Genomic DNA, 27,926 nt, shown 5'->3' on the forward strand with positions numbered 1-27,926 from the left:
GGGGGGTGAGCACAGATACATCCTATCCTTATGGATCTTCTACCCCACCTTCTATTCCAGGTGGGGAGGGGTGGTGGTGGTAAACAAGTAAAATGTGCAGTAGGCCAGGTGACAAGTGGTATGGAGACTGTGAGGCAAGGAGAGTGGGAAAGAGCAGTTAACAGTTTTCAGAAACAGGAGGGAGGATGTCCAGGGAAACAGGTCATTGGAACTGAGATCTGAAGGGAGGGAGTCAGGAGGGTGTCTGGGGCAGAAAGTTCCTAGCAGAGAGAAAAGTGAGTGCCAAATTGCCTGGAAGGGACTAGAGAGATAGCTCACCTGGTAGGATGCCTACCTTGTTATGCAGGACCCATTTGGGAACACTGTGGCAACATGGGGAAGCTGTGGTCTCACTCTCACTGTCTGTCTCTCTCTCTCTCTCTCTCTTTCTCTCTCTCTCTCTGTTTCTCTGTATCTGAAAAGGCTGGCCAGGAGAGGTGACATTGTGCATGTGTGAGGCCTTCATGACACCAAAACAAAGCAACCCACCAAAATCCAAAAACCAAATTACTTGGGAGGTTTAGGGCTGAGAGGACTGTGGGCTGGAATGGAATGGCTGAGGGGAAGTAGATGGAGCCAGAATGGTGAGGGAGGTGATCTTGTGGGGTTTTCCCAACCCTTTTGAACACTTGGCTTTTAATTTGAAATATGTGGTTTGTTCTAGAAGGTTCTGAGTAGAGGAATGTCCTGGTTTGACCTACCTTTGAGAGGGATCCCATTGCTGTGTGGAGTGTAGGTTGTTGGGAGGTGAAGGAGGACAACAGAAGGCCAAGGAGGAGGCATCGCCTGTTCCAGCGAGTGCTGCGGGAGCCTGGCCTGGGTGGTGATGGAAATGATGAGAAGAGATTGGATTCTGCACATATCTTGAGGATAGAGGCAACTGGGTTTCTGGGTGGGCTAGGTGTGAAGGGTGAATAGAAGAGAGCCACCAAAGACTGGTCCAGTTTTTGGCCCCAGCAATTGGAAGGATGGAGTTGCTGTCAGCGGAGATAGGAAGGATTCAAGAGGAGCACATTTAGGTGGAAGACCAGAGCTCAGATTTGAATCGAGTGCTGAGGCTGAAGTGGTAGACATCCAGGTGCCTAATTCATAGGCTGTTAGAATGAGTCTGGATCTGGGGGAAGAGGAAGGTGGAAGTTGGTGTGGGAATCATCCTGAATGTCCAGGGTTGCCTTGACCCCGTGAGTGTGGTCAAATGAGAAATGGCAACAATGCAGATGCAGAGGGGAGGCCACAACTGGAGGCTGGGGAGAGGGCCGGAGAGAGGGCTCCTTGCAAGAGTGAGTTGCCCTCTCCCCTCTCTATCACTGCAAGACAGAGGACACCTGCTCTGGTGCTGGATACTGTTGCTTCTTGGTTGTATATCCCAGGCATGATTGTTTAACTCTGTTGTCCCTGCCTGCAAAATGGAAATAATAACAAAAGTCAGGGCCTTGGGCAGGAGAGATAGCATAATGGTTATGCAAACAGGCTCTCATGCTTGAGACTCTTAGGTTCCTAGGTTCAATGCCCTGCACTACTATAAACCAGAGTTGAGCAGTGCTTTGGTTAAAAACAAACAAACAAACAAACAAACAAACAAACAAACAGGCAAACCAAGTCAGGACCTCAAGCTAACTCTCCCACTTTGCCATATGGGACATGGTTCAAGCCCTGGCAGCATATAGGAGTGGCCTAGCACTGAGGAAACACCTATCTTTCCCCGCTCTCTATGTACATATATGTGTATATATGTATATGTATATATATCTGAAATTAAAATAAAAATACATGAAACTTCCCTCCTGCTGGTGGGGAACAGGGGCGCGAATCCAGGTTGTTGGGCATGGTAATGTGTGTGTTTAACCCAGCTGCTATTGTCACTTTCTTAGAGGCTAGAGTGGCATTTCACTATGTTACACGCAGGCATGAATGAGTAGATAGATGGGTGGATGGATGGATAGACAACGGGGTGGCTGTCTTGAAGATTAATAAGTAATTCCAGCTATGGCTGTAAAGGGGAGGTAAGTTTCAGGCCTTGAGTGGGCTAAAGTAAGTGGTATGGAGTGTGATCTGAGATGGGGAAGTCGCAAGGTTTATAGTCCTTTCACTGAGGCCCATAGACCTGTCCCTTGGTTTGGTTTCTTTTAACCTTTTCTCATCTTTCCATCTGCCCTAATCTCTCTTTGCCTATTTATTTTTCTGTTTATTTCTGTGATTCTGTTTTTCTGCTCTTTTCTCTCCCTTCCTTTCTAGATTAACTTTCTTTCCTTCCCTGTCTGTGTCTAACTTTGTATCTGTCACTTTGCTCTCTTTGCTCTCCCTGTATGGCCCATGGCCCTTTCAGGCCTGGTAAGTGGACTCTCTACCGGTGACAGGGGTTACACTGGCTTTGTGTAACAGCCCAGACTGGCAGCAGAGATCCCACAGACAGCTCTAGCTCCAGCTGGGGGGGGGTGCTCTGAGGGTAAGCTAGGGGTGTCTTTGCTCTTCTGGGGGCTCCCCCACCCCAATCCCAAGAGATTTTGCCTTTTAATAGAGGTGCTAGGAAGGGACACACCTTGATGGTGGGTGGGTGGGTGGGTGGGTGGGTGGATGGGGGGCTCTTGGTGGTGGAGATTCTTTGGAGGCCTCCCTCTTACCCTGGGATCTCTGCTGTAGGGAGGTATGTCTCTTCTTTCCACTAATAGAACTGCCTGTTCTTCTAGGCTGGTGGATGACCGTTGTGTGGTAGAGCCTGCGGCAGGGGACCTGGACAACCCCCCTAAGAAGTTCCGAGGTAAGACTTCCACATTACTACTGATTCCCTCCCTCCCCAGGCTGCTGAACCTCTGTCAGCCCCGCCAGCAGGGTTTTAGCCTTTGATGCTATCTGTGGGAACACCCCCCTTGATGCCTGCACTGTCTCCATCCTGACATGGACAGACTTCTCCCTTTATTTTTTTGAGAGCCACACCCCACTTGTCAGGAGGCCCACCCACTTCTAGCCATTCTCTCCTGGACTCCCCACCAAACACAAGGCTTTCTTTGTCTGTGTGACTGGGCGTTTTCTGAGGGAACAGAGGTGGAAAAGAATTTCCTCAGGTGTGGGGAGCCCCAGGGTGAGAGCCCTTCTCAGCACTGTAGTTTCCTCATCTGTGTGTGAGGGGGTTACACCTAGCGGTGTGGTGTCCAGGTCCCTTCTGACCCCCGTGCATCCTCAGTCCTATGTGGTGTGGCTGTGACTCTGGCCCTCTGGGAGCTGTGGAGACTGGACTGCCCTGCTGTGTCACCATGGGCTAGTGCCTTCATTGGGGTGGGGGTGGGGCACTCTGCATGCTCCTGGTCAGTGGGCTTCTCCTTCCCTCCCACAGGCCTGAGGCTATGATGGAATGATGTCCGGTCACTACCCAGCCTAGGTCCTGCGGTGCGGAATTTCTGTGATTACTTTAAAGGCTGAGCTGATAGTTAGCCAGATGGATCTTGGGTGTGGTGGGCAGGGTGGGAGCAGGCAGGGATACGCCAGCCCACTGCCACGCTGTCTGCTCACGTGGTTTTCAGGAGAGATTAGCGGGGATTATTCTCGAGGGGGATGCTGGGGAGGGCTGTGGGATTTCACACAATCTTGTGGCCTCCTGGGCTATTTGCTCAGGGCCTCTCCTGTGCACCAAGTGTGGAGGAAATTCTGCAGGACTCCCTGCAGTTTCCAGAGGGACTCGGGATCCCATTCTGCTTCCAGCAGGGGCTTCTGAAGGGGAGCTCTGCCTGGGGTCTTAGGTCAGGCTAAGTCTTGCTCCAGCCTCTGCAGAGGATTTTGCTCACTACCATAGGCCCCTCTGCCTCTCTCTTCAGTCCCCACCCTCCACTCACATGGGTCTTCCTGCTGCTCCACATGTTTGTCAGCTGGCCTCCCACCTATGCACTCACAGTTCTCTGCCTGCAAGGCTGTTAGCCCCAGTACTTGTCTGACTGCTCCCTCAGTGGCTTTAGGGCTCTTGGCCTCAGTGGGGAATTCCCCAGCCACCCAGTAGAAACTTCCCCCACCCCTGAAATCTCCCTTCCTATTTTCTTTTTCTCTGCAGCATGAATCTGACAAATGCTCCTGGTGTGTTACTTGTTTGTGTGTCATCTGTCTCCTCTGTTAGACTGCTAGCTCCACCCAGGAAGGGATTCTTTCTGGCTGTTTTGTTGACTGTGTTATCTGCAGTGCCTGTGGCTTCGTGGGTTCTGGGTACACATCTGAGGAATATGCTCAGGCCTCAGCACCTCTTCGGCTTCCTCCCATCACCTCTTAGGTCTGGCTGTTCCAGCTTCTGGTGAAGTGACTCACCCAGAGTCTCTCGTTGAGACCAGCCTGGGAGGCGTGGGTCCAGGCTCTAGGGGTCTCAAGGTGCTTGTATAGAGACCCTGCTTGGAGCCACAGTTCTGCCCACATGCCCATCCCTGAGTCTAGAAGGCTGGGAGTATGAACAATGATGACAGGGCCAGGGCTTCTCAAGAAACTAGAAATGTTGGAGGGTGTGGACCTCCGTGCTTTTACTCAGCATTTAGCAAGAGTGGGTCTTGTTGGGGCTGAGAGGGGACAGGACTGAGAGGAACAGGTGTGTGCTTGTGTCAAGCTATATGCAGTCACCTTGTAGTGTGACAGGTGGTAACAGGAGGTGGGTGTGGCAGAGGGAGATTTGCCTCAGGGGTTTCAGGAGACAGAGTTTGGGGCCAATTTTTGCAACAAAAAAGCCACTTAGCAGAACAAATGCTCCTTTGACTTCCTATCCTTCTCCATAGCTTCTCTCCCCTCCCTCCTTGCTCTTCCTCTCCATTCCCCCCAATTCTGTGGGCAGGGCTTACCTAGGAGCTGGGGCTGCCCTGGTATCCCTAGACCTTCACTGGGCTCAGTGAGCACAGGAGATGAAAGAGGGAGCTGAGGCTCCAGCCTTCTCCCTGCTCCAGGTCTCAACACTTGGTGTCTTAGTGAAGGAATTGAGGTCTCTATGAACTTGGCAGTAGTCTTATTTGGACCTAGAAGAAATAATCTGGGTCAGAAGCAGGTGTCCATACAGCCCTGTGGCCCTGTGGTTGGTGCTTAAGAGTAGAAATATTAACTAGAAACATGAGATATAGACTATAACCTCTATAGGATCTCTCTCTCTCTTTCTTCTCTCTCTCTCTCCACACACACACACACACACACACACACACACACACACACACACACACACACACACATTTTTGCACCAAGGTTGTATTATTGGGGCTCATATTGGCACTATGAATCTACTGCTGACTGAAGCCATTTTCTCCCTATTTTATTTGGTAGGACAGAGAGAAATTGGGAGAGGAGAGGGAGATGGGGGGGGAGAAAGATAGATAAGACCAGACCTGATTTACTGCTCATGAAGCACACCCCTCCCTGCAGGTAGGGATTGGGGTTTTGAACCCAGATCTTTGTGTATGGTAATATGTGTGCTTTACTGGGTGTGTCACTACCTCCACCCCTTTCAGGACTTTTTTTTTTTTTTTAACCAGAACACTGCTAAACTCTGGTTTATGGTGGTGCAGGGGATTGAGCCTGGGATTTTTGGAGCCTCAGGAATGAGAGCCTCCTTGCATAACCATTATGCTATCTATCTAACAGAAAGTTATGGTATTTTGGGGGGGGATGAGAACTAGAGCATCACTGTAGCATATTCAGTGCTACGAATCAAACTCGGAACTTTATGCATACAAGTCCTCTGCTTTACTGCTGAGTCACCTCCCTGGCTACAGCCTCTTCATTTTTTTTTTTTTTTGGCTACTGGGGTTTCACTGCTTCAGGATGACAGAGATAGACAGAGAAATACACCACATCACTGAAGGTTCCCTTAGTGCAGTGGGGCCAGGTTCAACCTGGGTGGTGCCCATGACAAAGCAAGGGTACTCACTATCCAAGTGAACTGTCTTTCTTTCTTTCTTTTTTTAGATTAATTTATAAGGGGAGTGGAAGAGAGAGAGAAAGAGAGAAAGAAAGAAAGAAGGAGAAAGGAAACACCAGAACATTATTTTGGCCTGTGAGACACCAGAGGTCAAACTCAGGAGCTTAGAGATGTAAGCTAGGCACTCTATCTTCTGTGCCATCAGACTTGCCTTCAGTTTTTTTCTTAATTTAATTTTTAATGTATTTCATCTGAAGCAGAGTTTCACAAGATAGATAGATAGATAGAAAGATAGATAGACAGATAGATGGATGGAGAGGGAAGGCAGAACACCACTCTGGTGCCTGCCATGCTGGGGAGTGAATTGAGAACCTCAGGTGCACACATCCCATAGTTGACCAGCTGAGTTTTTTCCTCAGTTTCCTTCTTCAGAGGATATCAGCTGTGTTCAGGGTGGTACAGTTGTGGACTTGGTTTTCCTCTTCAGGAAGAAATTCTTCCTTCAGGAAGGAAGAAATTTATTTATTACCAGAGCATTGCTCCACTCTGGCTTATGCTGCTGCCTGGGGATTGAACTTGGGAGCTCAGAGCCTCAGGTACAAAGGTCTTTTGTATAACCACTGTGATATCTTCCTAGCCTGTGGGGCTAAAGTCCAAAGAAGAGAAAGGTGAAACTTGACCTCAAACCCTGCAGTCCCTGCTGTCACTGTCATTGCATTTCTGCAAACACCCCTACATAAAAGAGTTGCCAGCAAGGTGTGGGAGGCATTTTAGAAGTTGACGGGAAGCTTTCAGAGATGTTTATGTCCTCCACAAGTATTGTCCTGCCATCCTGGGGTGGGCCCAGCCCTTGCTGAGAACTGTCTCCCCTCCCCTACAGCCAGCTCTCAATTCCTAGCCGGCTTTCCCTTCACCTGCTGATCCTGAAGGCGCCCAGGTTGGTTTGACAAAGTCCCCTGAAGCCTCACCCATCTCCACTAGTTTTCACTTGGCTTGTTGGAGGTTTCAACTTCACTCACCTTCCAAGACCATTCCAAGTCCCAACATGTTCTGGGAATTCTTTCCAGAGTCCTGGGAGACTCAGACTGTTGGTGCCTTGGTGTGCATGGCTCCCTGTGCTAGCCGGCTCCTCCTGACTGCCGCTTGGTGGAAAGTTTTGGGTTTATGTCTGCTAGCCTGGCCCTTTCTGTTCTTCTAACTCCCCCTCACTCCCTCTCCTCCTCCTCCATGCTAGGGAGACCTGCTACAGAAGGAAAAGAATAGCTTTTACCTCCCAGTCTACTTCAGGGAAGCTCAGTGCTCACACCCCTACTACAGTCACCCCAGGAAACTATGCAGGAGTTCACTTACCACACACACTAGGGAGAGCAGTGCTTACAAGACTTGCCCCTTCCCTACCCTCAGCCTTATGCCTCAGTTCTACCTGTCCCTCCTCCTCTAAATCCAGTTTATTGTTTTTTTAAATTTATTATTATTTTTTTTCTTTTTCCTCCAGGGTTATTGCTGGGCTCAGTGCCTGCACCATGAATCCACCACTCCTGGAGGCCATTTTTTCCCCCTTTTGTTTCCCTTGTTGTTGTAGCCTCGTTGTGATTATTGTTGTTGTTGTTGTTTGTTGTTGGATAGGACAGAGAGAAATGGAGAGAGGAGGGGAAGACAGAGAGGGGGAGAGAAAGATAGACACCTGCAGACCTGCTTCACCACCTGTGAAGCGACTCCCCTGCAGGTGGGGAGCTGGGGGCTCGAACTGGGATCCTTACGCCGGTCCTTGCGCTTTGCGCCACATGCGCTTAACCCACTGCGCCACCGCCCGACCCCCTAAATTTATTTTTAAAGACATATTTAAACTCTGTGCAAAAGCAAAGAGCAAAACAGCCATGCATTCACTCTCGAGCTCTGTCAAATCCTGCTTGCTGTGTTTACTTTTGTTCTCTATATTCTATTTAGATCTTTTAATTTAATCTGTTTTTTTTCTGGATACTGGAGATCTAACCCACAGCCACATACATGTGAGGCATGTGCTCTCTCACTGAGCCACACCCTGAACCCTCAGATCTTTTCTTTTCCTTTCTTTTTTCTTTATTTATAAAATGAGATTTTTTTCATTTTTTTTCCCTCCAGGGTTATTTCTGGGGCTCAGTGGCTGCACCACGAATCCACTGCTCCTGGAGACCATTTTCCCCCCTTTTGTTGCCCTTGTTTTTTTTTTTTTTTTTTTATCATTGTTGTGGTTATCACTACCGTTGCTATCATTGGATAGGACAGAGAGAAATGGAGAGAGATGGGGAAGAAGGAGAAGGGGAGAAAAAGATAGACATCTGCAGACCTGTGAAGCGACTCCCCTGCAGGTGGGCTGGGGGCTCGAACCCGGATCCTTGAGCCGGTCCTTGCACTTCACACCAAGTGTGCTTAACCCTCTGCGCTACCGCCCGACTCCCTCGCTGTGGTTTTAATTTGCATTCCTCTGACTGCCAGTGAGATTGAGCATCTTTTTATGTTTATTTGCCACTTAGATGCTTCCCTTTATTCTTTCTCCTCTTCCGTGTAAGAGTAATACAGATAGACACCTGCTCTGGCACCAGGATGAAAGCAGTGGTATTCCATCTCACCCTTAGTGGCCTCCTGTGCCCTCTCCAGGGGGAGAAAATATGACTAGGTAATTTATTCATACAGTTAAGACATCAAAACACTGTCCAAAACACACACTTAGAGTATGCTTCCAGAGTCTGCTTCCATTCTCCCCACTCACCTTCCAGGACAGCCCCTTCAGGGAAAACTTCAGTTTCCTCTGCATCTTCCAGTGGCCCTTAATGCAATACAAACCTCTCCTCACATCACCCCATTAAGGTAGCATCCCATATGCACTGCTTTCTTCTTTGCTGTTTCTTTGTAAATCTTTTTAAAAACAGTCTTTTGTAAAATATTTAAAAAATTATTATCTTTATTTATTGAATAGAGACAACCAGAAATTGAAAGGGAAGGGGGAGATAGGGAGGGAGACAAGTGAGACACCTACAGCCTTGCTTCACCACTTGCAAAGCTTTCCCCCTGCAGGTGGGGACCGGGGGCTTGAACCCAGGTCCTTGTGCATTGTAACATGTGTGCTCAAGCAGGTGCGCCACCACCTGACCCCTCTTTGTAAATCATTTTTTAAAATTATTTTATTTTTGGATCGAGACAGAAATTGAGAAGGAATGGGGAGATAGAGATAGACAGAGACAGACTTGCAGTACTGCTTCACAGCTTGTGACACATCCTCAACGAAGGCTTGAACCTGTGTCCTTGTATAACTATAACGTGAGTACTCTACTGGGTGGGCCACCACCTGGCCCACTGCTTTGTAAATCTGACCATTTCACATTAGTATTTAGAAATCTTGATCCCTCTTTCTTTTTTCATTTAAAAACTTATTTATTTATTTATTTTTGCCTTCAGGGTTATTGCTGGGGCTTGGTGCCTGCACCATGAATCCACTGCTCCTGGAGGCCATTCCCCCCCCCCTTTGTTGCCCTTGCTATTGTAGCCTTGTTGTGGTTATTATTATTGTTGATGTCGTTTGTTGTTGGATAGGACAGAGAGAAATGGAGAGAGGAGTGGAAGACAGAGAGGGGGAGAGAAAGATAGACACCTGCAGACCTGCTTCACCGCCTGTGAAGTAACTCCCCTGCAGATGGGGGCCAGGGGCTCAAACCCAGATACTCCTGACAGTCCTTGTGCTTTGCGCCATGTGCACTTAACCTGATGTGCTACTGCCCGACCCCCCAAAAACTTACTTTTCCCCCTAGATGCTGGAGAACTATGTAAAAAGAGTGTTTTAAACATTAATTTTTTACCTTTATTTTTCAATGGTTATAAAGATCGATAGCATAATTTTTGTCATCAGGACTATTTAAAGGTGCAGGGCTAAGTGGCATTTTATGCACATTCTCATTTTTGTGCAAGCATTGTCACCGTCAGTGCCCTGGACTTTTGTTTTTTCTTCCTGTAAGAGTGAAATTCTATACCCATTAAAAATGCTTCCTCACCCCACATCTCTGCTGTGGGCAACCACCATTCTGCTTTCTGCTTCTGTGAATTGACCACTCCAAATGCCTCATATAAGTGGAACCAGACAGTATTTATTCTTTTGTGACTGGCTGTTTTACTTAGCAAAATGGCTTCAAGGTTCATCTGTGTTGTGACCCTGTTCTTCCAGTTATAAAGCCTTCTATTGTGTGACTCTGCTATAATTTATTTAACCAGTTCTCTAGGATGGACACATGAGATGTTTTGAATCTTTCATCATTCCTGACAGCGCTGCAGTAAAGACCCTTGACCCCTGTCATTTTGTACAAATGCTGGTGTGCGCTTAGAATGAAATGACCAGGGAGTCGGGCTGTAGCGCAGCGGGTTAAGCGCAGGTGGCACAAAGCACAAGGACCGGCATAAGGATCCCGGTTCGAACCCCGGCTCCCCACCTGCAGGGGAGTCGCTTCACAGGCGGTGAAGCAGGTCTGCAGGTGTCTATCTTTCTCTCCCCTTCTCTGTCTTCCCCTCCTCTCTCCGTTTCTCTCTGTCCTATCCAACAACGACGACAACAACAATAATAACTACAACAATAAAACAACAAGGGCAACAAAAGGGAATAAATAAATAAAATGAAATATTAAAAAAAAGTATTATTCTTAAAAAAAAAAAGAATGAAATGACCAGCAGTGACTTACTTAAAAGAGCTGGAATACTGTGATTTTTAAAAACTGCTGCTCTGAGGAATGAGACCAGGGTCTTGAGCATGTGCTGAGATGCCTCCCCAGCCCAAATTTTCTATTTTGTATCCGTGGTGGTTGGTGGGTGGGGGGAGATACACTAATATGCAAATTGTCCACTCACAGAACTCCCCCAGTGCCATCCATGATGCTCCTGTGTGTTTCTGGGGATGGAGCCTAGGGCCCTGAACATGGCAAGGTCCCTGTTCTACTGGGTGAGCTCAGCATCTGTGATTCTGATTGCTCCCCACTAGGGCTGTGCTTCCTCCAGCAATGTAATAAGACAATGCAGTTTTTCTGAACTGTTTTCATAGTTTCTTCTGTGAACTACCCTTGTGTCTCTGTTTTGCTCATTTCATGAGAAGTTAGCCCTCTTTTCCCCATCTTCCCAACAGCATGCTATTGATATAGTAAATTCCCCACTGTTATCTTTATGAATGTCACAGACCTTTTATTCTCTTTTCTTTCTTCCTCCTCTTCCCTCCCTCCATCCCTCCCTCCTTTGCTTCCTCCCTTTCTCTCCCTTTTCTTTTTGCCTCCAGGGTTATTGGTGGGGCTTGGTACCTGCACTACAAATCCACTGTTCCTGGTGGCCATTTTTTCTTTCTTTCTTCCTTCCTTCCTTCCTTTCTTTCTTTCTTTCTTTCTTTCTTTCTTTCTTTCTTTCTTCCTTCCTTCCTTCCTTCCTTCCTTCCTTCCTTCCTTCCTTCTGTTTGTTTTGTTGTTGTAAGATAGGACAGAGAGAAATTGAGAGAAGAGGGAAAGATAGAGAGGGAGAGAGAAAGATAGATCTTCACCATCTTCTATACCACTTGTGAAGAGACCCTTCTGCAGATGAGGAGCCGGAAGCTCAAACCGGGATCCTTGCACTTTGTACTGTGTGTGCTTAACCCAGTGTGCCATTGCCTGACTCCCTCCCTCCTTCCTTCTCTCCTCTGTTTCTCCCTCTGTTTTTCTTTTTCTATCCCCCCCCCCCCCACACACACACGATATAGAGTAAAAATTAGACTGGGAATACTGCTCATGCATGTATTAGATTTAATTCATTCTCTAGCACTATATCAAAATATCGGGAGATACTTATTTATACACAGCTTATACATTACTGTCACTGTATATATAGCACTGCTTCCTGTGCCGTATTTTGTCTCAGATTCTCTGTTGGTGCTTTTCAGTCTTTTTTTAAAATTTCTTTATTGGGGAATTAATGTTTTACATTCGACAGTAAGTACAATAGTTTGTACATGCATAACATTCCCCAGTTTTCCATATAACAGTACAACCCCCACTAGGTCCTCTGTCATCCTTTTTGGACCTGTATTCTCCCCCCCCCCCCCCACCCACCCACCCCAGAGTCTTTTACTTTGGTGCAATACACCAATTCCAGTTCAGGTTCTACTTGTGTTTTCTCTTCTGATCTTGTTTTTCAACTTCTGCCCAAGAGTGAGATCATCACATATTCATCCTTCCGTTTCTGACTTAATTCACTTAACATGAATTTTTCACGGTCTATCCAAGATCGGCTGAAAACAGTGAAGTCACTGTTTTTAATAGCTGAATAGTATTTCATCGTGTATATATACCCCAACTTGCTCAACCACTCATCTGTTGTTGGACACCTGGGTTGCTTCCAGGTTTTGGCTATTACAAATTGTGCTGCTATGAACATGGGTATACAAAGATCTTTTTGGATGGGTGTGTTGGGTTCCTTAGGATATATCCCCAGGAGAGGAATTGTAGGATCATAGGGTAGGTCCATTTCTAGTCTTCTGAGGGTTCTCAGACTGTTCTCAGACAGCAGTTGAACCAATTGACATTCCCACCAGCAGTGTAGGAGGGTTCCTTTGTCCCCACAACCTCTCCAGCATTTGCTGCTATTACCTTTTCTGATGTATGACATTCTCACAGGAGTGAAGTGGTATCTCATTGTTGTCTTTATTTGCATTTCTCTAACAATCAAAGACTTGGAGCATTTTTTTATGTGTTTCTCAGCCTTTTAGATCTCTTCTGTGGTGAATATTCTGTCCATGTCCTCTCCCCATTATTGAATGGGGTTGTTTTCTTGTTGTTGAGTTTGGCAAGCTCTTTATATATTTTGGTTATTAGCCTCTTGTCTGATGTGTAGCATGTAAAGATCTTCTATTCTGTGAGGGGTCTCTAGGTTTGGGTAGTGGTTTCTTTTGCTGTGCAGAAGCTTTTTTTTATTTAATTTATTTCTTTATTGGGGAATTAATGTTTTATATTCAACAGTAAATACAATAGTTTGTACATGCATAACATTCACCAGTTTCTCATTTAACAATACAACCCCCACTATGTCATTTATCATCCTTCATGGACATGTATTCTCCCCACCCACCCACCCCAGAGTCTTTTACTTTGGTGCGATATGCCAATTACATTTCAGGTTCTACTTGTGTTTTCGTTTCTGATCTTGTTTTTCAACTTCTGCCTGAGAGTGAGATCATCCCATATTCATCCTTCTGTTTCTGACTTATTTCACTTAACATGAATTTTTCAAGGTCCATCCAAGATTGGCTGAAAACGGTGAAGTCACCATTTTTACAGCTGAGTAGTATTCCATTGTGTATATATACCACAACTTGCTCAACCACTCATCTGTTGTTGGACACCTGGGTTGCTTCCAGGTTTTGGCCAAATTGTGCTGCCGAGAACATATATGTACACAGATCTTTTTGGATGGATGGGTTGGGTTCCTTAGGAAATATCCCCAGGAGAGGAACTGCAGGGTCATAGGGTAGGTCCATTTCTAGCCTTCTGAGAGTTCTCCAAACTGTTCTCCACAGAGGTTGGACCAATTTACATTCCCATGAGCAGTGTAGGAGGGTTCCTTTGACCCCACACCCTCTCCAGCATTTGCTGTTGTTACCTTTTCTGATGTATGACATTCTCATAGGAGTGAAATGGTATCTCATTGTTGTCTTTATTTGAATTTCTCTGACAATCAGAGACTTGGAGCATTTTTTCATGTGTTTCTCGGCCTTTTGGATCTCTTCTGTGGTGAATATTCTGTCCAAGTCCTCCCCCCATTTTTGGATGGGGTTATTTGTTGTCTTGTTGTTGAGTCTGGCAAGCTCTTTTTATATGTTGGTTATTAACCTCTTATCTGATATATGGCATGTAAAGATCTTCTCCCATTCTGTGAGGGGTCTTTTGGTTTGGGTAGTGGTTTCTTTTGCTGTGAAGAAGCTTTTAATTTGATGTACTCCCATAGGTTTATGCTTGCCTTAGACTTCTTTGTAATTGGATTTGTTCATTGAAGATGTCTTTAAAATTTATGTGGAAAAGAGTTCTGTCAATATTTTCCTCTATGTATCTGATAGTTTGTGGTCTAACATCCAAGTCCTTCATCCACTTGGAATTTACTTTTGTATTTGGTGAAATATAGTAGTTCAATTTCATTCTTCTGCATGTTTCAACCCATTTTTTCCAACACCATTTGTTGAAGAGACTCTGCTTTCCCCATTGAGTAGTCTGGGCACCTTTGTCAAAGATTACATGTCCACAGGTATGGGGCCTCACTTCTGGGCTCTCAGTTCTGTTCCACTGGTCAGTGTGTCTATTCATGTTCCAGTACCAAGCAGTTTTGATGACAATGACCCTATACTGCAATTTGAGATCTGGGAGTGTGATGCCTCCAGTTCTGTTCTTTCTTCTCAAGATTGTTTTGGCAATTCTAGGTCTTTTCTGGTTCCAGATAAACATTTGTAGCATTTGTTCTATTCTCCTAAAAAATGTGGTTGAGATCTTGATGGGGATAGCATTAAATTTGTAGATGGCTCTGGGTAGTATATTCATTTTGCTGATGTTAATTCTTCCAACCCATGCACATGGAATGTCTTTCCACTTCTTTGTGTCTTTTTTAATTTCCTTGAGTAGTGACTCATAATTTTCAGTATATAAGTCTTTCACTTTTTTGGTTAGGTTTATTCCTAGATATTTTATTATTTTTGTTGCTATAGTAAAAGGAATTGATTTCTGGATTTCATCTTCTTCTAACTTAAGTGCTTGCATAGAGCAATGCCAATGATTTTGTGTGTTAATTTTGTGGCCTGACACCTTACTGTATTGCCTGGTGATTTCCAAAAGTTTTTTGCTGGATTCCTTCGGTTTTTCTATGTATACTATCATGTCATCTGCAAATAGGCAGAGTTTGACTTCTCTTCTAATCGGATCTGAGGGGAAATGCTTCTAGTTTCTCACCATTGAGTATGATGCTGGCTGTAGGTTTGCTGTATATAGATTCCACTATCTTGAGGAATTGTCCATCTGTTCCCATTTTTATTGTGTTTTGATCATAAAGGGATGTTGGATTTTGTCAAAGGCTTTCTCTGCATCTATTGATATCACCATGTGGTTTTTGGTCTTGCTTTTGTTGATGTGGTGGATCACATTGATTGATTTACGTATATTAAACCAACCTTGCATGCCTGGGATAAAACCCACTTGGTCATGATGAACAATCTTTTTAATATACTGCTGTATCCAGTTGGCTAGAATTTTGTTCAGTGTTTTAGCATCTATATTCATCAGAGATATTGGTCTGTAGTTTTCTTTTTTTGGTTGTGTCCCTGTCTGCTTTTGGTATCAGAGAGATGTTAGCTTCATAGAAGCTGGCAGGGAGTATTCCAGTGTCTTCAATCTTCTGGAAGACTTTTAAAAGTAGTGGTATTAGTTCTTCTTTGAAGGTTTTGTAGAATTCATTTGTAAAACCATCTGGTCCAGGACTTTATTGTTGGGAAGGTTTTTAATAACTGTTTCAATTTCATTAGCTGTGATAGGCCTGTTCATGTTATCTACTTCCTCTTTATTTAATTTTGGAAGTTCATAGGTATCTAGGTATCTGGTTTGATTTCTTCCTTTATTTCCTTTTTGGCCCAGTAGTTGTTAACATAGTGTACTGTTGAGCTTCCACATTTTGGGACTCTTACTAATCTTTTGTCGATTGTTAAGTGTTAGTTTAATTCTGCTGTGGTCTGAGAAGATGCTTGGGATGATTTCAATGCTCTTGAATTTGCTGGTGCTGTTTTTGTGGCCTAACATATGGTCTATACTTGAGAATAACCCATGTGGACTTGAGTAAAATGTGTATTCCAGTTTCTTGGAATAAATGACTCTGAAAATGTCCAATAGTTCTAGTTTATGTATCTCATCACTTAGCTCCCTCATTTCTTTATTGGTTTTCTGCCTGCATGATCTGTCAAGTAAAGAGTGGGGTTTTGAAGTTCCCTACTATTAATGTGTTGCTGTTGATATAGTGCTGTAGCTCTTTCAGTAGATGTTTGATGTATTTAGATGGTTTCTCATTGGGTGCATAGATGTTAATAATTGTTAAATCCTCTTGATTGACCCACTGAGCATTAAGTAAGGTCCATACCTATATTTTTTAATTTTACTTATTTTAAAGTCTATCATGTCATATATGAGAATAGCTGTTCCTGCCCTTTTTTGTGGGCCATTGGCTTGTATGATAGTTTTCCATCCTTTTACTTTCAGTCTGTCTTTGTCTTATTGAGTTAGGTGGGTTTCCTGTAGACAGCATATTGTTGGGTTGTGTTTTCTGATCCATCTTCCTACTCTGTGCCTTTTAATAGGTGAACTCAGGCCATTGATGTTTACTGATATCAAAGATAGAAGATATTTTAACACCATTCTTGTAGAGTTTTAGTGTGCTCTCATATATGGCCTATTTCTGGTGGTCTGACTGTTTATAGGAGACTTTTCAGAACTTCTTTCAGGGTAGGCTTGGTGATAGTTGATTCTTTGAACTTTTGCTTGTCTGAGAAGGTTTTTATGCCTCCATCTAGTCTGAATAACAGTCTAGCAGGATACAGTAGTCTTGGTTGAAAGTCTTTCTCACTGAGCACTCGATAGATATCTTGCCATTCTCTTCTGGACTGTAGTGTTTGGAGAAGTTTGCTGCTAATCTTATAGGTTTTCCTTTGCAGGTGACTCTTTGTTTTTCTCTTGCACCCTTCAGTTTCCTTTCTTTATCCTTATTCCTTTCCATTTTAAATATGATGTGTCTTGGTGTCCTTAAGTCTGTATTAATTCTGTTTGGGACCCTCTGGGCTTCTTGAATCTTTATGTCTTTGATGGTGTCTAGACTAGAGAGGTTCTCAGATATTATGGCCTGAAGAATGCTTTCTTCCCATCTCTCTCTTTCTTCCTCTGATAAGCCAATAATGTGTGTATTATTTCTTTTTAAGTCATCCCATAGGCCTCTGTTGTTATTTTCAGTATATCTTAATCTCTTCTTGAGATCTATTACTTCTTTTTTAGTTGTCTCTAATTTGTCCTCAGTCTTGCTAATTCTGTCTTCAGCCTCATTGATTCTAGTGTCTCTCCCCTCTACTGTTTTCTGGAGTTCATATATTTTATTACTCTGTTCTGATACTGTTTTAGCTTGTTCAGCTAGTTGTGTTCTTAGCTAGGTATTTCAGCTTCCAGCTCTAATAACCTTGAGATAATTAGTGTTTTCTTCTGTAGTCTCATTTCTTGTTTCTGCATTTCTGATGACAATTCTTTCAAACTCTTTACTCACTCCTGTGATTATTTCCTTAACTCATGTTTGGATGTTGACCTCATTACTTTGTGCTTCAACCTTTGGGGCCCTTTTAGCTGGACTCTTGTCCTGGTTCATTTCCAATATTTCTTCTTGTTGGTTTAACCATTATATATACTATGTTATGAGGTCCCTCTCTCAGTACTTTTCAAATTACTGATCCCTCTTGCCTGGATTGACTTGTGTCTAAGTAAGGTACTTACAGGGTTCACGTTGTGGAAATTGACAGTTGTTTTAATATTATTTAATCCCTGAGTTGGACCTCAGTGGCTTAAAAGCTTCTTTTGTTCTTTTCTTCCCTGTAGTCTATGGGAGCCTGAGGGCTTTTAAACTATAAGTAGACTTCTTAGCTTAATCTCTGACTTTGGACTAAGAGATAAAGCAGGGTGTGGCAGAGATAATCCAGTGGTTATGCAAAGAGACTTTCACAGCCCCACTGCCAGGCCACTGAGTTATAGATCTCCTTAGTTTCCTCGTTAGTTCTCTGTCCCCTGGTTTCAGCACAGGGCCTCCCCACTTTTCTCCAGCTTTTGAGGGCAGTAGCAATGGAGACTCACAGTTGCATTTGGTGAGTCTTAGGGTAGTCCTCTCCTTCCTTCAGCCGTCTTTTTGTTGGTGAAACAAACTGGAGGTGGTGTCTCAATTGGTAAACTGCCAGACTGTTACCAGCCACTTAATCTCTCCCTAGGCTCCTCTCTGTCCACAAGGCACAAGTGTTTGCACTCATCAGTGATTTGGTGGGTTCCTGAAGTGGTTCTAGTCCTGTCTTGTTGTGGTCCCATATGTTCTCTGGTGCTTTTTGGTCTTAATTGAGCAGCAGAACCATTTGGGGCTGGGTTGCCTCAAAATAAATATTACCAGGTCTTGCTCAGATCTGACAAGATCTATTAGTCCTTAAAATTTGTCCTTAAAAATTTGTAAGACCAGGAGGGCCTTGTGGTGGGTGGTTATGTGCACACATTACTACCGGGTTTGAGTTTCCACTCCCTGCCTGCAGGGGGGAAGCTTTATAAGTGGTGAAGCAGATCTGCAGGTGTATATCTTCTTCTGTAGCCCCTACCTCCGTTTCTATTTGTGTTATCTAATAAAAATAAAAATAAAAGGAAAAGATGGCCACCTGGAGCAGTGACTTTCTGGTGATAAATCTGGTGGGAAAAAAAAAAAAAACAGGAGACATCCCACCCTGTAGAGGACACACCTTATTGTGGGTGAGGGCCTGGGTTCAAGTCCTGGAACAACATTAGAGCACCATGAATAATGGAAGACACTATGATGTCTCTCCTTTCTTTTCTTCATTTCTTTTTTAAAAAATATTTTATTTATTCATGAGAAGGATAGGCAGTGAGAGAGAAAGAACAAGACATCACTCTGGTACATGAGCTGCTGGGGATTGAACTTGGGATCTCATGCTTGAGAGTCCAATGCGTTATACTATGTGTCATCTCTTGACCACACTCTCTCCTTTCTTTCTCCCTATTTTTCCTCTACTTTTCTCTCTCTCCCTCTTAAAAAGTAAAGAATAGGAAATTGGGCTGGAGACATGGCTCAGTCTGAGTGTGAGGTCCTGGGTTTATTCTGTCATGTAAATTTTTTCTACCAGGGTTATTGCTAGGTCTCAGTGCCTACATGATTCCACTCTTCCCTGCAACCATTTAAAAAATATTTATTTAGTTATTCCCTTTTGTTGCCCTTGTATTTTTTTATTGCTGTAGGTATTATTGTTGTTGTTATTGATGTCCTTGTTGGATAGGATAGAGAGAAATGGAGAGAGGAGAGGAAGACAGAGAGGGAGAGAGAAAGACAGACACCTGAAGACCTGCTTCACCACCTGTGAAGCGACTCCCCTGCAGGTGGGGAGACTGGGGCTCGAACCGGGATCCTTACAACACTGGTCCTTGGTCTTTGTGCTGGCTGTGCTTAACCCACTGTGCTACCGCCCAACTCCCACAACCATTTTTTTTTTTTTAACCATTTTGTTTTAGAGACAGGGAAACAGAATGAGAGAGACAGAGAGAGACCTGCAGCACTGCTTCACTGCTCATAAAGTTTCCGTTTTGGTGGGGACTGTGGGCTTGAATCTGGGTAATGATAATGTGTGCCTTCTACTGGGTGCACCACCATCAGCCCTCACACACACTCACAAAATCTTAAAAAGGGACTAGAGATAGTTCACTTTGCCATGTGTGAACCTCTAGCACCACATGGGAGCACCCTGCATGGGAGAAGCTTCACAAGTGGTGGAGTGACCTCTGGTGTTTTGCCTCTTTCTGTCTTTGTGTGATATTGAAAGGACAGCAAGAGGAGTTCTGGGAGCAGTGGGATTGCACAACTGCAAGAAGGCCCATTGGTAAAACCCAAACCAAACGATAATCAAGAAAAGTTTTCACTATTTTATTGACATAATTAACTTATTTTATGAGTGAGAGTAAGGGAGATCAGAATTCCTCTATATGTACTGTCAGGATTCAAACCCAGGCTTCACTCGTGTAAGGCGTGTGCTTTACCTGCAGAACCACTTTCCTGACCTTTTTAAAGGTTTGTACTTTTAGTTAATTGATGAATTAATTATGCTTTTCTTTTTCCCCCTTATTGGGGGATTAATATTTCACATTTGAAAGTAAGTATAATAGTTTGTACATGGATAACATTTCTCAGTTTTCCATATAACAATACAACCCCCACTAGGTCCTCTGTTATCCTTTTTGGACCTGTACTCTCCCCACCCCACCCCCCAGAGTCTTTTACTTTGGTGCAATACACCAACTCCAGTTCAGGTTCTACTTGTGTTTTCTCTTCTGATCTTGTTGTTCAGCTTCTGCCTGAGAGTGATATCAGCCCATATTCATCCTTCTGCTTCTGACTTATTTCACTTAACATGATTTCTTCAAGCTCCATCCAAGATGGGCTGAAAATGGTGAAATCACTATTTTTAGTAGCTGAGTAGTATTCCATTGTGTATAATTATACTTTTCAACACTTTAAACTGAACAGTATTAATGCAAGAAATGGAAGTAAAAAATAGGTGTCAGCAAAACTTGGTGCGATATTATTAGCATCTCTCTCTCCACCCCACCCCCCTTCTCTTTCCACCCCTCACTCTGTCTTCTTCAGGCTTTATCTCTCCTTGTGAAAGTTTCATGCCCAGGTAGACTCCCCATGTGAGTGTAAGAGCCATGTAGGGAGGGGCTAGAGGGGGAAATTCTTGTACTAAGTCAAGACGGGTTTGTAGGAGAAAAGGTCCATGCTTAATTACTTGTGTCTGGAAATTTTACGTGTCTGTCAATTTCAGAGTAAATGAGAGTAAATGAGAGTAAATGAGAGATTGAAGGTCTTTATTCCTGAACTACTGACTGGGATGCCTAGAGCAGTAAGGAAACAGAGTGTACAGGGAGGCAGGTGGCTCAGAGGTAGAGTGCTGGTGTGAGGTGCAGGTTTTATCCGTGGCACCACATAGCCACAGGCTCTGTAGTGCTGCTTTGCTTCTCTCTCTTTCATAACTAAGCATATAATACATATTTATTATTTTATTTATTTATTTTATGGAGACAGAGAAATCCAGGAGGAGAGGGAGTGGGAGAGAGAGAGAAGGAGGGAAGGGAAGGAGAGAGAGAGAGAGAGCGCGAGAGCCCTACAGCACTGCTTGACTGCTTGTAAAGCTTCCCCCTGCACATGGGGACCAGGGATTTGAACCAGGGTCCTTGTGTACAGTACCATGTGAGTACAACCAGGTGCACCACCACCCGGCCCCTTATAAATAAATATTTTTGTAAAAGGTCTCAGGCTGAGGAGAGAGTGAGTCCTATGACAAAACTAGATATTCTAGATGTTTTCTATGCCATAGATTCTCTAATAAAAATGTCATTTCTGGAGATGATCTTAAACCTAGCTAATCATTCATATATATAATATTTTTGTTTTTGAGGTAACATCGACTCACAAGACTATAAATATACATATATCTTTTTGGCCTCCAGGGTTATCACTGGGGCTCGGTGCCTACACCACAAATCCACTGCTTCTAGAGGCTAATTTTTTTCCTTTTGTTATCCTTGTTGCTTTATTGTTGTTGTGGTTATTATTGTTGTTATTGCCATCATTGTTGTTGGATAGGACAGAGAGAAACGGAGAGGAAGGGAAGACGGGGAGAGAAAGAGATACACCTGCAAACCTGCTTCACCACATGTGAAGCGACTCCCCTGCAGGTGGGGAGCCAGGGGCTCGAACCGGGATCCTTACTCCAGTCCTTGCACTTTGCACCATGTGTGCTTAACCTACTGCGCCACCACCCAACCCCCAAGACTATAGATGTTTTAGAAGTACAATTTCACATCTATTCAGTGTGTTGTCACACCACACCACACCCATCACCAAAGTACACTATCCTTCCAGCTAAGTCCACTGGGCCCCTCTGCTCTGACAGCCAGCCCTTTCCCTGTGTCCTCTGTGGCGGATGCATTTCTGTAGTCTGAGCCCAAAGGCTTGTCTTCCTTTGACTTTGCTTGTTCCCTCACTTTGTTTATTTAACCCATGAGTGAGATCATTTGGTGTTTTCCTTTTATATAAGTCCCATTAGTCTTTCTTGTAGGGCCAGTTTAGTGTTAGTGAATTCCTTTAACTGTTGTTAGCCTGGAAAGCACTTAATCTTCAAACCTGAGTAATAGCCTAGAAGGACAGGAGACTTTGGGTGGAGGTCTTTTTTCTTTTTTCTTTATTTTTAAACTTTTATTTGATAGGACAGTGGTAAATTTAGAGGGGAGAGGAGGTAGTGAGAGAGAGACAGAGAAAGACACCTACAGAACTTTCACCACTTACGAAACTTCCCTGATGCGGGTGGAGGCTGGTGGCTTGAACCTGGGTCCTTGAGCATGATAATATGTATGTTCTACCTGGTTCTCTATTGCCTGGTTCCTAAAATTGTTTATTGTTGACCGTTTCTGTCTTAATTATTATATGTTGTAGTGAGTTTAGGAGTAAGTGTACCTTCAAAAAAATGTTCATACTTTTGAAAACCTTTTCCCAGCCCAGGATAATTTATTTTATTTTTATTATTATATTTATTTATTTTAATTTTTATTTATAAAATGGAAACACTGACAAGGCCATAGGATAAGAGGAATACAATTCCACACAATTTCCACCACCAAAACTCCATATCCCGTCTCCTCCCTTGATAGCCCTATTCTTTTTTTTTGATTTTTATTTATGAATAGGAAACACTGACAAAAACCATAGGATAAAGGGGGTACAGCTCCACACAATTCCCACCACCAGAACTCCATATCCCATCCCTTCTCCTGATAGCTTTCTTATTCTTTATCCCTCTGGGAGTATGGACCCAGGGTCATTGTGGGATGCAGAAGGTGGAAGGTCTGGCTTCTGTAATTGTTTCCCCGCTGATCATGGGCATTGACATGTCGATCCATACTCCCAGCCTGTCTCTCTCTTTCCCTAGTGGGTCAGAGCTCTGGGGAAGCTGGTATCCAGGACACATTGGTGGGGTCATCTGCCCAACGAAGTCCGGTTGGCATCATGGTAGCATCTGGAACCTGGTGGCTGAAAAAAGAGTTAACATAAAGCCAAACAAACTGTTGACTAATCATGAACCTAAAGGCAAGAATATTGCAGATGGAGATTTGGTGTCTCCATTTTGGAAATAGCTAGTAGGTCTATTTTAGGTATATTCCGAGGGGCCCATGACTTTACGAGTTTTTTTCCTGAGCCTGACCTCTGATATGCACGTGACCCAAGTTATTGTCTGGGGAGATGATGGCCTGGCTGGAAAAAGGACTAGAAAGCTGGATCAGGGAAGAGAGTATCTCCCAAATATGGGAAAGTTGTATAAATATTGTTGATTGTAAACCCCATTGATTTGATCTGGGGCCCATATTCAGCTTAGGAATCTATGTGACCTCTGCATCCCCGCCTCTGGATGATTTTATGCAGTGTTAGTGGCGTTTGGAGTATCACACATCTTGGTTAGTTTTGGGAAACTGTTAAACTTCATTGAATAAATAAATACCCTTTTGACTGCAGCCTGATAAGGCTAGTACCCTCTCGCCTGCATGTTTTCTACCCTGCCCTCCAGTCCTTACTCTAGGAAGTCCCCTGTCTAGACTTTTCTCTTGACCTTTGATGTTGCTGCTGCTGCTCCTTCCTGGGCTCAGTCTCCTGGCTACTCTGTGCCCTTCTTCTCTGTCCTGTTGTCTGGTGAAAAGAAAGCTCTGGGTTTTTTTCTGGGCTTCTGACAGAAGGCTGCCTTTGGATAAAGAGCGCAGCCCGGTAAGAGCACTCAGCCATATATAGGAATCAGTCACTTTAGGGGGCTTGTCATGTATTCACTTGACATGTATTCTGGGCAAGGCTGTAAGGGAGGATCTATGTGTGAGAAGAAAATTTGACAAGTTCCAGGTAATCAATCCCCAAGAAAGATTCAGAGGAGTTGGAAGCAGGGAGAAATCATTTCCAGCTGCATCCTTCTCCTTGGATGCTGCAAGACAATGGGCTTCATTCAACACAGGTTCTGACCCATTAGCAGGCTGTAAACTCATTTTAATGGGCTCAGCCATCCTTTCAAGAATTGGATAGAACAGAATTAGAAGGCATCAACCACAGTCAGGGTTGCTATTGCTTCCATAATTCTTCTTTCAGCTCTGTCTAGTCTCCTGTTAAATATGTTCGATGAGCTTTAAATTTACTTATTGGAGCTTTTTATTTCTAGGAATTCCATTTGGTTCCTTTTCACTCCACTGTGTCACTTTTTTTTTTTTTTTATATAGTTTCCTGTCCACTGCAGAGATCCTCAAACTTTTATTGATTTCAGCAGAGGTGACATCTGTTTCACAGATGAAGTCTGCCTGGAGTCTGTAGGCAGTCTCCTCATGTCTCCTTCCAGGGTGTGTCTGTGGGTTTGTTCTTGCCCATGGCACCCAGTCCCTAAGCATTTCTGGTCATCTTTGTAAGTCTCCAAAATGGAGAAGTGTTTTTTACTTTATGGGGGGTGGGTGGGGAGAGAGAGAGAGAAAGGAGGAGGAGGGAGGGGAGGGGAGAGAAATACAGAGAGAGATCAGAGCACTGCTCAGCTCTGCCTTATGGTGGTGTTGAGGATTGAACTTGGGACCTCAGAGCCTTAGGCCTGAAAGCCTTTTGCATAATCATTGTGCTATTTCCCCAGCCCTCCTTGTCTTTGATTGTATAGCAGTCATTGTATTGGATAATTTGGGTGCTGGTAGCTGTGGGTAATGGTGAGGGTCACCTCCTCCAGAGGGGGAGTACAGGTCTCTTACCAGACTGCTGGGGCTTCCTCTTCTTCACTGCTGGGAGTCAAGCTTGAGCTTCCTGTGCCCTCCAGGAAATTCTGGTGCTGCTCTAGATCCTGACTCCCTATGGTCACTCTCTTTTTGGGGATTAGCCTTTTGGGGTCCCAGCTGATTGAGGAGAGGGTCCCTTGATAGACTTCTTACCTTCTTTGGGCCTGGTTTGGGACTTCTGCCACTGTTACTAGGTGACGTTGTCCAAAGAAAGGTTCTTGGTTTCTGAAATCAGCAAATACCCTTAGGGTGAGAGTAGCTTGGGTGTTTTTGTATCTCCCTGTTTCTCTTTTGATCTTCTGTTCTGGCCCAATGATTCCTCCTTGTTTTGTCAGTTCTTGAATACGTCTTGAAATACTATGCATGTGAAAAATCTGGTTGTTTGAGTTGTTTTCTGGTTGGGTTGGTTCAGAACAGATTCCAACCATGGTTCTCAGTCCTGCCAGCCCCAGAGCCTGCCCACGACTAACCAGGGACAGGACTCCATGTTGTTTTATGGAATGGACAGGCTTGCATATTCCCCTAAACATGGCTATTCCTGGGGAGGATATGGGATGTCACTTTTCAGGGCTCTGTGGGAAAGATGCCAGTAGGCCAGAGAAGGAGGTAGGTGTGAGCTGTTAGCCAGCAGTCCCCTCTAACGCTAGACATAGATGGGGCTTAGGATGTGGGGGCCAAGGAGCCTCTAGTCTTCCCTAGGGAAGATAAAAGAGGGCAGGCGTCCACATCCCAGGTCAGGTCCTGCTCTCAGACCTGTTTCTGGGACTGTCTACTCTATTCAGCACAATCCATCTAGGAGGCTCTGAAGTCTACAGAGTTCTTCTCACTACTTCTGTACCTGCTGCAGGGAAGGAGAGTGAAGAGGGGTGGAGAGAGCAGAAGTGGGATTTGGGGGCAGGGATGCAGGCTAGGGGTTGGGAGTTCTGAGGCCCTGATGAATCCATTTCCCTTCTTTTGTCTACCCCATTACAGATTGCCTCTTCAAGGTGTGTCCCATGAACCGTTACTCAGCCCAGAAGCAGTACTGGAAGGCCAAGCAGACCAAGCAGGACAAGGAGAAGATTGCTGATGTGGTACTGCTGCAGAAGCTGCAGGTGTGTGTGTGTGTGTGTGTGTGTGTGTGTGTGTGTGTAAGAGATCTTTGTGCGCTGTTGTAAATGAAAGGGGTCTGGGGGTCCTTGCAGAGACCCATTCAACAATGTGCCCCCTTTACCAGTCAGAAGAAGGTGCCTCTTCCTGCCACTAGCCTGGCCCTCTGCCTGGGCATATGGCTCAGTTCGTAGGATGTGGACTGAGTTCTGGCTCCCATCAGCTCTTCAGTTGGACACTGTGGTGCAGTGAATGACCTGGGTAGTAGTAGAGTTAGTTACCAGTGGCTCCAGGGACCCCAATTTGAGAATGAGTCTTAACTTCTCTTATTTTGTAGAATTGGAGCCTCTAAATTGGAATCTTAGAGGAGGCTAGGTTATCTGTGAGTTTGCAGCAGAACTCCAGGTCCCCAACTCCCCCTGGGGTCCTTAGTCACATGGACAGTTCATGGGGGTGCTCTAGGGGGCATTTCATATTCTGGGAAGTTCTCTCTGGATAGACCTCAGAGCCCCAGGCAGGTACTCACCAAAAGGAGTGTAAGAGCCTTCAGCTGTGGCCAGATTTGCAGCCTGTGTTGGGGCCCCTCCTCCAGGCCTGCTGGCATGCAGACACTGTCTGTGTCCTGCCCCAAGGAGGCAGGTGTGAATGGTCTGTGACACTGTGCCAGCTCAGGTCCTGGAGTGGGGCTGGCTGGTGGCTTGGCTGTGTGGAGTGCATTCATTCATGCATACACTTGCTCGGGACCACACTATCAGACTTACACACTGTGGGGTTTGTGGAAAGTTGAGTAGCACATGGAAAGGCCCTCTAGCCCATCTTCAGTCTTGAGACCTGGACTGGGGGGCTCTGGGAGAGTGCCATACTAATAGCCAAGACAGAGCCTCTGCCTCCAGGGCTGTTGGTCTGATGGCAAGGATAGCCTGATCTCAATGAATGGAATACAAGTATCTTTAAGGTGCCCTTAATGTCATGCAGAACAAATTCTTAAGGCTGCTGGACTTGGATCCATCAGTCTTGAATGTGGCCAGTCAGAGAAGGCTCCCTGGAGGCACTGAGCTAGCAGCACACAGTTTGGAGTGGGAGGCCACAGAGGATTTGGGGTAGAGGAGGAAGAAGTGGCACCTGGCGGCATAAGCTGTGTGTAGGGGGCTCAGGGAGCTGTACTCATGCTGCCTCCACAGGAAAGTGGGAGCAGGGCTGTGGGCTGTTTCCTTTGGCTGTCCCTTCACTCTCTGAGGTTCCAGAGAGAGTGTGTGTGTGGCCAGATGACCTCAGAGTGCACTGCCAGTGTGTGTGTGTACACACGGGGTAGGTGTGTCCCCCAGGAGCAGGCTTCTCACCTGTGTGTGTTTGCAGCACGCAGCCCAGATGGAACAGAAGCAGAATGACACTGAGAACAAGAAGGTGCACGGGGATGTGGTGAAGTACGGCAGTGTGATCCAGGTAGGGGCTGCTGCTTCCCCCCTGAAGAGGCCAGGCTGGTGTTGGGTAGGGGGTTGCCAGTTATTGGGGTGAGGGGTGGTGATCTCCCAGTGGATGGGAAGGACTGTCTTTCTGGTCGCCTGTCTGCTGCTGTGTGAGCTCCTGTGTGTGTCCTGAGTGACAGAACCTGGAGCCCGGTGGGCTTTCTTCATATCTTGGACATATGACCCTGGGATATTTACTTAACTTCCCTGTGCCTCTGTTTCCCCACCTGTGAGATAGGGCCAGGGATGGCACTACCTTCCTGGCTGTTGTGAAATTACATAAGCCAGGACTGGGGAGGTACTGCACCAGGCTTGATGCCCACCAAGCACAGCATAAAAAAGACAAAAACACCAAGAAAGACCAAAACAAATAGAATATTGTAAATGGGGTCTGGACAGTGGTGTACCTGGTAGAGTGCACATATTGCCATGTTCAAGCCCCCAGTCTCCACCTGCAGTGGGGAAGCTTCATGAGTGCTGGAGAAGTGCTGCAGGTCTCTTATTTATCTCTCTTTTAAAGGAAGAGTTGCATGTCTTTCATCGTATTTATTTTTTAATATTTATTCTCTTTTATTGTCCTTGTTGATTTATTGTTGTAGTTATTATTGATGTCATCATTGTTGGATAGGACAGAGAGAAATGGAGAGAGGAGGGGAAGACAGAGAGAGGGAGAGATAGACACCTGCAGACCTGCTTCACCACCTGTGAAGGGACTTCCCTGCAGGTGGTGGGTGAGCCAGGGGCTTGAACCGGGATCCTTACGCTAGTCCTTGTGCTTTGCGCTGCGTGCACTTAACCTGCTGGGCTACCGCCTGACTCCCAATT

The 27,926-nt window shown here is 45.0% G+C and overlaps 1 protein-coding gene across 3 annotated transcripts in view; it reads left to right on the top strand.

Annotated features, from left to right (window-relative positions):
* The window catches only part of ITPR3 (inositol 1,4,5-trisphosphate receptor type 3), an 84,235-nt gene that overhangs the window by 17,631 nt on the left and 38,678 nt on the right, over nucleotides 1–27,926 (top strand). For all 3 annotated transcript variants that reach the window (XM_060189618.1, XM_007527441.3, XM_060189619.1), the window contains exons 2-4: nucleotides 2,727–2,797; nucleotides 25,519–25,640; nucleotides 26,992–27,078. In XM_060189618.1, the coding sequence (XP_060045601.1) occupies nucleotides 2,727–2,797; nucleotides 25,519–25,640; nucleotides 26,992–27,078 (280 nt within the window). The remainder of the gene's footprint in view (nucleotides 1–2,726; nucleotides 2,798–25,518; nucleotides 25,641–26,991; nucleotides 27,079–27,926) is intronic.

The sequence above is a fragment of the Erinaceus europaeus genome, chromosome 4 (genome assembly GCF_950295315.1).
Source record: "Erinaceus europaeus chromosome 4, mEriEur2.1, whole genome shotgun sequence".
Classification (NCBI taxonomy): Eukaryota; Metazoa; Chordata; class Mammalia; order Eulipotyphla; family Erinaceidae; genus Erinaceus; species Erinaceus europaeus.